Source organism: Cricetulus griseus, assembly GCF_003668045.3.
Source record: "Cricetulus griseus strain 17A/GY chromosome 1 unlocalized genomic scaffold, alternate assembly CriGri-PICRH-1.0 chr1_1, whole genome shotgun sequence".
NCBI lineage: Eukaryota > Metazoa > Chordata > Mammalia > Rodentia > Cricetidae > Cricetulus > Cricetulus griseus.
In genome coordinates this window covers 75,288,296-75,300,937 of record NW_023276807.1, presented here as the reverse complement: position 1 = coordinate 75,300,937, position 12,642 = coordinate 75,288,296, and the positions used below count along the sequence as shown (strand labels likewise).

The window sequence follows — 12,642 nt, the reverse complement described above, 5'->3', positions numbered from 1 at the left end:
AGACTTGAAATTCAAACGCAGCCTGGGCCACTTAACAACACCCTATTTCTGAACTTAAAAGAAACAAAAAGACTGGAGTTACAGCTCAGTGGTAGAGAGCTTGCCCAGCTTGCAAAGCCCTGGGTTCAGTCCTCAGTTCTGGGGACAGGGAGAAACAGAACTAAGTAAAAAAGAACTCTGAGACTTGAGTGAAAACAGAAGAGATTGAAGAAAGTAGTACTGTCTAGAGGTGGGGAGCAGGTCCATGTTCTCCTTTGTTACATCATTAAAATGAATTCGAGGAGTGTTGTCAGGAATCCCGAGGAATCCAGCAGAGCCAGAACTAAGAAATAGGAAATCTGAGTTTCTTCTTGGGGTTTTTAGTCTTATTGATGAAGAATCTCAAAATGGAAACTTGAGTTTATTAGAGTTTTAAAGAAAAAAGCCCAGGCAGGCAAGCTGTAAATCTTGCAGTACCTAGAAGAGTAGAGAAGAGAGGGGGCAAAGCCATGCTGTTTGAAAAGCTGGCACAGAAGTCAGCCACAGGGTGGGGAGGGGAGTTTTACAGAAAGTATAAGGAAGCCCAGGGAACATGTGCCTAGGCTGTGGCTGCATCTGAAAGAAAAGACAGAAGAGGGAATGGTTAGGTCTTCCAAGTGGATGGACCCAGCCAAGCTTCATGGTGTCTGGTGGGTGGGGGCTGGAAATTCTGGGAAGGAAAACTGCATTGTCTTATACGAACCCACACATCATTTAGCTGGGTCTTTCTCTTGCCCAACTGAATTAGCTATTTTTAAAGAACAGTTATTTATTTGTTATATTTTATGTATATGGGTATTTTGCTTGCATGTATGTCTGTGTACCACATATGTGCAGGGCCCATGGAGGCCAGAAGAGGGTATTGGATCTTCTGGGACTGGAGTTGTAAACAGTTGTGATCTGTCATGCTGGAAATTGAATCCTGGTTGTCTGGAAAAGTAGCCAGTGCTCTTAACCAATGAGCCTTCTACCCAGCCTTTTTCTTAACTCCTAAAGGAGGAGTTATGAGCATGTCTCCACCTAGAGGTGAATCTCTTCCTTTACAAAGGGTGAGAAGGGTTATGCAGTGGAATTGCTTCTGTTTTCCATTCCATGCAGAAGCAAGGAGGACCCCGAGTTCAAGGTGATTCTTGGCTACCTGAGGCCAGTCTGGGCTCCATGAAACCCTGTTTCAAAACAACAAATACCTAGTGAAGACTCTGAGCCAGAGCCAAAGATTAATCAGTGGGAGGTTTGGTTCAAGTAGTAAAGGCGGGAAAAGGTGAGAGATCCAGTGCAATCCTGGCTGCCTCATGGAGGGCTTGAGGGGAATGCTAGGCATGGCTTCCCAAGCTGTCTGCAAGAGTGTGCTCCAAGCATTGGAACTTCTGAACCATGCCCTAGATGATTGAGAACAGACATGGGTTTCAGCAGCATCAAAGTAACAGTTTTGTTTGGTTTTCTTAAAAAAAACAGCAGTATTGGTAAAGGTCTGGGATTCTAAGACAGTGACTCAAACTCTAATTTGTGTCTGCTGATTAATTGAGTGCCTGCTTTCTCTCTTTTGTTTCTTTTTTAAAGATTGATGTTTATGTGGATGTGTGCTTGCCTGCTTGTCTTGTGTATGCATAACATTAATGTCAGTGCAGTACCTGTGGAGGCCAAGAGAGGGGATTGGGTCACCTGGAACTGGAATTAAAGGTGGTTGTATCTCCCTATATGGGTTCTGGGAACTGAACCCATGGCCTCTACAAGAGCACCAAGTGCTCTTAACTGCTGAGTTGGCTCTCCAGCCGCCCCTCCCCCCTTTCTAAGCAGGAAACTTACAGCTCTGTTGCCAATGGGAGTGGGAGTCTGCCACAATGTTGCCATCTCAGTCCAGAGTGCACCTGAAACACAGCTGTGCTGATGCTGGGCTGAGCCCAGTGTAGACCAGCACGTGATCCCTCAGGTCTTACTGTGGTCAATGAGCCCTTTGGTCCTTGCAGAGAAAGCAAAGGCAGCAGGGAAGAAGTCTAAGAGACGCTGGATCCACTGGCTGATGGTCTGCCGCCTGCAGTTAAGGCTATGGCAGGCCCTTGTGCCTGAAGAAGTTAAGTGATCTCAGTCACCAAGTATTTGTCTCTGCCTTGGTATTTGGTGCCAAGACAATGCCATATATCTTTCTCAGGTTCCCTCCCTTAAGTCCTTTGTCTCCTTGAGAATTTGCAATCATTAGTTAGATGCATAACAGATGAAAATGCCGGCTTTAAAATTAGTTGTAGGGCCTCCCGTTGGTCACCAACCTAGTCACTGGCTTGGCCAAGACATGTCAGTTCACCTGCTGTCGTCTTTCTTTGGGGAAAACAACATGCATAAAAGGACACAGAAGTAGAGAGAACCACAACAGTGTCTTCCAAATTACAACATGAAAAATGAGTGGGTGGAGTCTGTAGGGAGGGTGAAAATCAGTCTCATTCCAAGTGTTTGTCTGCTGTCATAGAGAAACCCACTCCCTCTGTTTATACGTGCCTCTGTTGGTCTTGTTAACCAGAAACGGACGATCTGAAGTGGGTTTGCATTCTCCTTTCCTTAGGTTGCTGACCTGGAGTCTGGCAAACAGATCCAGCTGATCAACAGGAAGTCTCTGCGGTCTCTCACTGCCCAGTTGCTGGTGTTGTTGATGTCTTGGGAAGGAGATGCCCATCTTTCTGTTGATGAGCTCAGGAGGCATTATGAAGCCACCCATAGTACTCCTCTCAACCCCTGTGAATATGGATTCATGACCTTGACTGAGCTACTGAAGAGTCTGCCTTACTTAGTGGAGGTACATGTGTGAGTGGTCTTCAGACCTATCCTATCAGAAGCTTCTCCACCCAGCACTTCTGGAGTCCTGTTAGGTCTGCATTAGTATGTGTAGAGCTGGAGGAACACTGGAGGTCCTGAAATTGGCTATCCACTTTTCTTTCTTTCTTTTAGTAATTGTTTATTTGGAAATTAAAATATAATCCCATCATTTCCTCTGCCATCTTCTCTCATATACCCCTTCTTCCTCTCTCTCAAATGCATGGCCTCTTTTCTTTTTAAACAGTTTGTATTGCATCAAGACCTAATTGGTTAACAACCAGGCTTCAGATAGCTAAGTGAGTAAAGGCACCTTCTGGCAAACCCAGTTAGTGCCTGAGCACCATCCCTCAGGTCTGTGGAGTGGAAGAGAACCTTGCTGAGGCATTTGAAGTTGTGTGTGCGCATGTGTGTGTGAGACACACACACACACTGTAAAAAACTAAATAAAAAGTTTTTAGTTTCTATTAACCCTGAAAAAAAAACATAACTTAGGGTTTTAAAAAGGTTTTTAAAAGATTTTATTTATCTGGGTGTATATATGCACACTATATACATGCCTGGTACCCTTGGAGGCTAGAAGAGGGTGTTGAATACTCCAGAACTGGAGTTACAGATGGTTGTAAACTGCCATGTAGGTGCTGGGAACCAAATCCATGTCCTCTGGAAGAGCAGTAGTTACTGTTACCTGCTGAACTATCTTTCCAGCTCCAACTTCAGCATTAAAAAACAAAACAGAACATTCTAGAGCACGAAAAGAAGTGTGGTAGAGGGTATAATTTACTTTTTTAAAATTACATTTGTTGGTTTGTTGTGCTGGGAATCAAATCCCAAACCTTGTGCTTGCCAAGCAAGCACCTTGTCATCTACTAAGCCATGCTCTGACTGTCCTGGAACTCACTATGTAGACCAAGCTGGCTTTGAACTCACAGAGATCCACCTGCCTGTGCCTCCTGAGTGCTGTAATTAAAAGTGTGTGCAACTACACCTGTCTCTTAAAATGATTCTGTAGAAGATGTCAGTGCATAAAATGCAGCCATGTAGGGAATGAAGAATAAACGATTATCCTGTGACCATGTGCTGGATCAATAATGAAAAGAATTCAAGTTCTTGCTTCTGAAGCGCTAGGAACTGAACCCAGGGCCTCACTCATACTAAGTAGGTATTCTGCTGAGCTTCAAGTCTGGCAGTTAATTACATTCTACCAATTGGAAGTTCTAAATAGTGCTGTCAGACCTTCAAGATAAATAGCTTGTCATGGCTCCGTGACACTGGAGATGCCCCTTTTCATGCTGATGCCGGCACATCTGATGGAGTGAAACATTGTTACTTAAGTTTTTTCCAATTCAACACTTTCTTTGCTCAGTAAATTTTTATGCAACCCATGGTATACAACTATATAAAATAGGTGTACAAAGCAAGTATTCGTTTGATAATAAATGCTAAGAAAATTTGTTTTTAAATAACAGATTATGCATGCAGTGTTGCCATTTACAAAAGAACAGAGATTTGCATATTGAGATGGATGTGCTTGTTTGTTTTCATGTAAAAGAATCTTGGCTGATTCTTGACTGTAGGACCTGGAGCATCTTCGATATTTTTCAGAATTAAATAATGGCAGATTGGTGTGAGCAGTAAAAAAACACCGCTGCATTAGTAGCATACTGTAGATACATATCTGACTGAGGTCATTCAGGCGCATGTGTTGGTGTAGCGTGGCATGCCAGCGTGTGTAACGCTGAGGGTGTGATACAGTGTGGAGAAGTGCCTCAGAAACCCCTGGGAGGGTGCATTTTGAGTTTGTCTTTCAAACTCATTTCTGATTGTTGGGATTCAGAAACATTATTATACTGCCAGTTTTTTGTAGTCTCTCTCCACATGCAGTTTCAAAAGCTGGTTCCAGAAGACACGGATTTTGTGTGTGTTTGCAAGGGTAGCCACCGTTCCGCCTCACATTATTTCTGGGTGTTGAGATCTAGTGGCCACAGCCACTGTGTGTGTTTATCGGGGTTGCCTCACCTTTCTTGTCTGCTTGCTTTGGGACTGCAGGCCCCGCTCACACAGTCTTCAAACTTGACAGGATTACATTGCAGAGAAATCACAGTTTCCCTGAGTTGTTTTAGCCTCTCTGGAAGGCCTTGCCATGAACCCCTCCTAGGGCTCTGGGAGACCCTTCTCTGAGCCCGGTCCTAGAGTTCTTTGAGAAGCCAACATGATTTGGGGCCTTCAGAGTGTTCTGACAGAAGGACCTCAGCCAGAGGGGATGGGGCCCATCACTAAGGAAGTTTCTAACCCTTCTCTTTCTGCTGTCCCAGGTATTTACAAATGATAAGGCCGAAGAGTATGTGAAGCTCACGAGCCTATACTTGTTTGCAAAGAATGTGCGGTCTTTGCTTCACACCTATCACTACCAGCAGATTTTCCTTCATGAGTTTTCCATGGCCTACACCAAATACGTTGGAGAAACACTGCAGCCCAAAACATATGGCTACAGTAGTGTGGAGGAGCTATTGGGAGCCATCCCACAGGTAGGTGTTTTCCTCAGCTTCTGGGAAAGTGTATTCTTAAAGTGCCTTCCCTGACACCTGATCAGAGGTAGAAGGTGCTGCCAGAGTACTGCCAGACAAAAATGAATGATTTTAGTGTTTCTCAGTGGTTTTCTGAACCTTTATTCCTGTGTGCTCAGTGGTCACCTAACCAGATAGGACACTGAAGGAGATGGATGACCCAAGTAGAGTGTGGCTAGAGCAGCATGCTATGTCCCCTCTTTGCTTGGTGAGTATGAACAGTGGCTCAGGCAGGGCCCACTTTTGAGCATGTCTGTGAGTTACCATATGGCAAGGTGGCATAGGCTGTCATGGTAGGTAAGGTGGAATGCACAGGTGAAGAACAGCCAGCAGCTATGAGAGGAAGTGAAACTTTACTGGAACTTTTGGAGGGATTGTACACAGGATTCTGACTGCTGCTCAGGCCGCAGAAGGTGTCAGTGAAGGATGTGAGCTGGGTTAGAACACATGTGAGTACTTGTAGTCAAATTCGAAAACCCAGAATATTCCAAAACTTCTGGAAGCAACATGGCACCACAGTGAACAGTACAACCTGATCACTTGTGACTAATTGCAATCAAAACACCTATTAACTATAAAAACAGGGGAAAAACACACCTAAAGTGCCTTCAGGCTATGTGTATACAATGCTTATTAGATACAGATGAATTTCTAGGGTAAGTTTACCCAGACCCCAAATTGCCTCCCCAAATACAAACACTCCCAAATCCAAAACCCTTCTGATTCCAAGCTCTTGAGACAGAAGGCACTCAGTCTCTGATGAAATAGGAGAAGAATGCCTGGAAGCTGAGGACAGGGATTTGGAGAGTTCTCAGGTAGAGATGCCTGGGAACCAAAGCCTACTTCCATTCTGACCTGGCTGAAGGTGGAGAGCAGCACCACCTTTACCATCAGGATCAGCAGTTAGCTGAAGAGTCTGGGGCATGCTAGCCTTTGAGATTGAGTTCAGTTTCTATTATAAATGGAGTTTCTGGATTTAAGTCCCAAAGCTATGGTAGACATTATTAAAGAGTCGTAAATACTTTTAGCAGTGTGTCTTGTGAATTCTGGTGGCTCATCTTTTTCTGGGATGGAGGTGTGTCTCTACTCTTTGCTATCTGTGGAGCTAAAGAAAGCATGTGGAAAAGCCGTTGGCATTCACTGAGCTCTGATTCTGGTGTGTGAGAAGCAGGCACAGAAGCCCCACTCTCCTGAATGTCAGGTCCTTTCTCTTTTTTTTCTACTGCTTAACCAGGTGTATGTCTTTGCACAGGTGGTCTGGATAAAAGGACATGGTCATAAGAGAATTGTTGTGTTAAAAAATGACATGAAAAGTAAGTAAGCCCCCATTCATACCCTTCCCCTAACTCCATTGTGATTGTCTCACTGATGGATACTCTTTTCCTCTAGACCGGCTAAGCTCCCTTGGCCTTTTCCCTGCCAATCATGAAGACCAGCCTGCAGTCAGCAGGCAGATCCTGGAGGTGCCAGAATCCCTTATAGCATCAGAACTCCAGCTCAGAACAGGTACTAGGTACTAGAGGAAAAGCAACCAAGTAGGCAGAGCTTTAAAGTTCCAGAGGGAGGCTTGGGTGAGACACCTGGAGGAAAGAGGACAGTGAACAGTTTCATTAAGGTTAAACAGTCATTAAAAAATTAGATGTATTTCATTTTTATGTGTATGAGTATTTTGCCTCCATGTATCTGTGCACCATGTGTGTGCTTGCCTGTTGGCTAAGGAGGTCAGAAGAGGGCATTGGATGTCCTGGAACAGGCATTATGATGGTTGTAAGCCACTGTGTGCCTGTTGGGAACCAAATCCAGGTTCTGTGCTCCTACCTGATGAACCATTTCTCCAGACCTAAATATTCATTTTTTTTCCTAGTGCAGTTTGGTGTGTAGTTAACAACAGATCTACATGTGGTAGTATTGAATGATTGGCTAAGTAAGATTCTTGTAGAATATCCCAATTCATGTTTTGTTTGTTTGTTTGTTTTGGTTTTTTGAGACAGGGTTTCTCTGTGTAGCTTTGGAGCCTATCCTGGCACTCACTCTGGAGACCAGGCTGGCCTCAAACTCACAGAGATCCTCCTGCCTCTGCCTCCCAAGTGCTGGGATTAAAGGCATGAGCCACTAATGCCCAGCTTGTTTTTTTGTTTTTTTTTAAAGATTTTATTTATTTATTATGTATACAACATTCTGCTTCCATATATATCTGCACACCAGAAGAGGGCACCAGATCTCATAACAGATGGTTGTGAGCCACCATGTGGTTGCTGGGAATTGAACTCAGGACCTCTGGAAGAGCAGTCAGTGCTCTTAACCTCTGAGCCATCTCTCCAGCCCCCAACCTTTTTTTTTTGATTTTTACTAAAATGACTGTTTAAAACTGTGATGATAGAAGGAAAGAAAGCCCAGCCCCAAAGACTTGGGACAGAGTGCCAGGAAGGGTAAACAGAGGTGGGTGGAAGGGCAGGTGAATCTGTGCTGATACTCTTCATAGAGCTCTGCTAAAGCCTGGTCAGGATGAGTAGGTACCAAGGTTGGCAGGCTATGCTGAGCTGGACCATCAGGGGTCTTGCTAGACGAGATTTGGAAAGGACCCAGCACACATGCCTCATGAGGACAACTCAGAGACCTGACCATGGGTGTGACGTAGAATGGTACAAAAGTGCTCTTCTAGGTAACTGAAGGACAGGCTTTATGTAGGGCCAGCTCTGTGTTGGCAGAAACCACTCCAGAGTCCTGTAGACTGTTGAATGTAAGAGGGAATCTTCGCACAACATCATGAGTAGGAGGGAGGATTACTCTGCCTTATGCTTAGAGAAGAGCTATTTCCAGCATCTGACATTGCTGAAGCTGCTTGCCCTGGCTTCTTCCACTGCCCCAGCCTTCAGCAGATTTTTCAAGGCCCTTTTCACTTTGGGCCTCTTCAGAGACCAATGTTCTTTTTTTTTATTTATTTAAATTAAAAAACAATCTTATTTTACATACCAATCCCAGTTCCCTCTCTCTTGAGTCCTCCCATTCCCCCGAGACCAGTGGTTTTTTTGTTTTGTTTTGGTTTTGGTTTTTTGAGACAGGGTTTCTTTGTGTAGCTTTGTAGACCAGGCTGGCCTCAAACCCAGAGCTTCACCTGCTTCTGCCTCCCTGAGTGCTGGGACTAAAGTTGTGGGCCACCACCTCCCAGCTGAGAATAGTGTTCTTAAGAACACAAGTCTTCAGCAAACTGTTGGCTTTGTTATATTGTTTTTCAGGGATCTTCTGATAATGGCTTTGTTGTTGCTTATTTATTTTGTATGTATACATACATAATGAGTGCTTGAATCCTTCATGGTGATTTATATATATACATATATAAAATATATACATTTTATGTACATACATAATGAGTGCCAGAGTCCTTCATGCTGACTTCTGGGGCTGAGGAAAGCCTCAGGAGCAGACCTTTGTGCCTATGCTGACTGCAGCTGCCTGCCTTCTCTGCAGGGCCCAGCCAAAAGGAGCAGGAGCTCCTGCACCTGGCCAACAGCTCCCCTGTGGACCTCCTCTGCGCTCCTGTCCCTTCATGCCTGCCATCCCCTCAGCTAAGACCAGATCCCGTCATCCTGAAGCCCACTGATCTCATTCAGTTTGAGGAACACCCTCAAGAGCCTCTGGGTAGGTAACACTGTGTATGCTGGGCACTTGTCTGTGAGTTTAGCAAGTGATCCATGATGCCAGTGTAGAAGGTGTCTGATGGACAAAGGAAAAATGGCACTTGTGTCAGGTATACAAGAATTTGTGCTGATTATTCAGGCCCTTCCTTTCCTTGTTGGGTTTTGACTAATAGGATGAATAATCAGGATGTATACATCAGGTTGTATAAATAGTCTAAAATTGAGGGCCAGTGTCACTGGGCTGTGGAAGAGCCTTGGAATAATGAGTCCTAGCTCAAGTCCTCTGGTACTTCTGGCCTTCCCAACATGTCCGAAGTTCAGTTGCTCCTTAGGCAACACCTGTCACCTGCTACACAACCTAGGGCTTTAGAAAGTTGGTCTGAGAAAGGCATCTATGGTTTGAGGCCCTGGAGTCTATATCCTATGACCTGAAGGACAAGAAAGCTGACTGACCCTTTTTTGTTTTTGTTTTGTTTTGAAAACAGGGTCTCACTGGAACTTGTTTTGTAGACCAGGCTGGCTTTGAACTCACAGAGATCTGCCTGCCTCTGCCTCCTGAGTGCTGGGACTGAAGGCATGAGCCACCATGCCTGGCTGAAAGCTGAGCTCTTAACATGCTAACTTAGTGCCAGCCTGGTGTGAGGTCCATTCAGTTTTCTTGCCTTACTTAGGATGTTTTTGTTTTGTTTTGTTTTTTTCTAGTTCTATTTGCCTATGAATTTTAGGATGTCATTGTTTCTTTCCACTCAGTTAGTACTCGTAAATGGAGTTTTTAATTGGTCTAGATAATTAAAAAGCCAGAGTCAGATATAGAGGGAAATGCTGGGAGATCAGAGAGAAGGAGCAAGCCACAGCACACCTTACCTCCTTCACATTTCAGCAGACAAGAGATCAATTTCCTGTTTCTCCCTGCTTATATTCTGTTTCTGCCCAGCTACCTCTGTACAGACCTCCTTCTGTACAGAGGCTTCTATGGTTAGCTAGTGGCAAGCTCCATTCTCTGATCCCCAGACAGGTTTTATTTGTACAAGCAAGATATCACCATAAGAATGGGTAGGTGCTCACCAGACAGAGGAATGAAGGAGCAAAGAGTCTAAGGAATAAAAACTAGCCTATGATAGGTAGCCAAAAATGACCTGTCTAAAATTTGCAATCCAAAGAGAAGTGATCTGTCATTTATAAATATTTGACTTTTTGTGACATACTATCGACCACGTAGCTAATATCTAAATTGTGATATTTTGGTGGTTGGTTTGTTTGTTTTGTTGGGTTTTTTTGTTTGTTTGTTGTTGTTTTTATTTTTATTTATTTATTTATTTTTTGAGACAGGGTTTCTCTGTGTAGCCCTGGCTGTCCTGGAAATTGATTTGTAGACCAGGATGGCCTCAAACTCAGATCCGCCTGCCTCTGCCTCTAGAGTGCTGGGATAAAAGGCATGCACCGCCACAGCTAGCTTGTTTTGTTGTTTTTTGAGACAGTGTCATGACATGTAGCCAAGGCTGGGCTGGCACTGTGGTAATCCTGTCTCAGCTTGCTGAGGGCTGGAATAACCAGCCACCAGCCACACCTGGCTCTGGTAGGGTTTTATAAGCTTGTTTTGTTTTTTAAATACAGGTGAACTGACAACCACTACTTTTGAGACCTAGAACTTAATCTATTTCCTTTTTTGTCCTTCTAGGTATTGTAGTTTTAAACCAAGAAGAAGAAACTGAAACTCCAGTACCAGTGAAGAAGGGGGAGATACTGTCCTGTAACTCCTGCTCGTCTTGCAGCCCAGTGCCGGCCCCTGCCCTTCCCAGTCCCTCCTTGGAAGCCCCCGAGCCACTGTTCAGCAAGGACACAGTGGAAAGCCCAGCCAAAAAGCAGCCCAAAAATAGAGTCAAATTGGCAGCCAACTTTTCTTTTGCACCTATAACCAAGCTTTAACTCCCATTTGAACACAGAATTGAGTTAGGATGAGGGGTAAAAAACTGTCTGACTCTACACACACAACTGGGCTTAAAAACCTCATTTTCTCTCTTGACCCCAGAAGCCATTTTTATAGATGGTCCATCAGGCAATGCTCCTTTTGAACTTTCAGATGAAATTTTTCTTCCTTTATTCCCCCTCCCCCAGTTATTTGAAAGGCCTTTGTTAAGGAATCCGTAATATATTTACCAAATGTTTCTAAATTATTATGAAATGTGGTTGGTGGGAGGGAGTAAGCAGTGATTATCACTCAGCAGGAAGTGGCTCAGCTCCCATTGAGCAACCTGTGTCTTTTGCTTAAGCAAATAGTGTTGTGGTTATTGGAGAAGCCAAGCATGTCCATGAGCCCGTGGGTCACACTCTGGGGAACGAGTGAGGAGCAGGAGAGCCATTTCCAGGCTGACCTAGGATGGTTCCTGGTTTCCAGGTGACTTGTTGGTGTGCCTCATTTTTTTATTTAACTGTGTCTGTGGCCGACTAATGTGGCTTCATCCCAATTTTTTAAATGTGTCCATTTGGAGATTCCATTTAGGAGCTTTCTAGAAAGTTGTTTCACGCTTCCCTTCTCCGTCCATCCCAGTTTGCTAAGGATCAAGTTAAGGAAAGGAGATGGTCTTAGTGTCACGCATTTAAAGTCAGCATTTGAATGACGGCACACATTGCTATGTGTTGAGAGGTGGTGTTGGAAAGAGTCTGATTTTGTAAACTATGCATCAAATGCATAAATTGTAAATCAGCAGAGCGGCAAGGTGCTTCAGAAGGAGTGGGTTGGATACTATCTCCACTAGGAAGAGACTGGAGTTCTATCTATAATGTGAAGGCCAAGGTTGATCAGCCTAACCTTGTTGTTGCGATTTTAAAGTTGGCTGTAAAGCTGGGAAGCGCTCCATGTGAAGATATGTGTCCATGTTAGTTCTTGTCGTCTTTTAATAGCGTCTGGTTTTACTGTTACTTCTCGCTATTGGAAGCACGTTTGGGTTTTTGTGTTTGTATTTCTTTGTGTTGTTTTGATTTTTTTTTTTTGGTTGTTGTTTTTGTTTGTTTGTGGTGTCTGATGTTGGCTGTTGGCATTTGAGAAAAGCCAGCCTTTGTGGGCACCGCCCTGTGGAATGACCTTCTCTCTGGGTGCCTGAGGTGTCTGCTTATGAGTGGCCTCTCATCCCTGCTAGAGAGACCTGACATTTACAATGGGTTGTATTTGTTGGGCAAAAAAAGGCGGATCCATTCATAGAGCAGAAAGAACCTGTGGGCACACAGTCTTGTACTAGTTAGATGGTTTCTTTGATGGGAAATGTTTATATTTTGTTTTTTTCTAGAAAGCCAGAAAATGGATTCTGATTTCGTAGCCAGCATTTTGATAAAATGTCACAAAATTAAAGGCTCTAGAGAGATTTTTTACCAATTGGGTTTTTGTTGCCAAAATGAAGCCGGTGATTCTCAGTTCTCAGCACGTGACATTCCCAAGATGGAACTCTGCAGGCCTGCCAGTCTGCGCAAAGCCTGAAGGTACTTCCTGTGCAGGCCTGGCAGCACTTCCTCTTCAAGACCTCATGACACTTCCTCTGCAGATTTAGTACATAGGAAGTAAAATGGCACTTGTGCAATTCCTTTAAGACTTTTAAGCAATGTAATAAAGTTAGTGTTGAGAA

General features: G+C 44.1%; 1 protein-coding gene across 1 annotated transcript in view; it reads left to right on the top strand.

The window, feature by feature from the left end:
• Positions 1-12,642, top strand: part of Marf1 (meiosis regulator and mRNA stability factor 1) — a 43,929-nt gene extending 31,287 nt beyond the window's left edge. The window contains exons 22-27 of the mRNA XM_027387915.2: positions 2,573-2,803; positions 5,136-5,348; positions 6,640-6,700; positions 6,777-6,893; positions 8,856-9,026; positions 10,704-12,642. Coding sequence (XP_027243716.1) covers positions 2,573-2,803; positions 5,136-5,348; positions 6,640-6,700; positions 6,777-6,893; positions 8,856-9,026; positions 10,704-10,951 — 1,041 coding nt within the window. The 3' untranslated portion in view covers positions 10,952-12,642. The remainder of the gene's footprint in view (positions 1-2,572; positions 2,804-5,135; positions 5,349-6,639; positions 6,701-6,776; positions 6,894-8,855; positions 9,027-10,703) is intronic.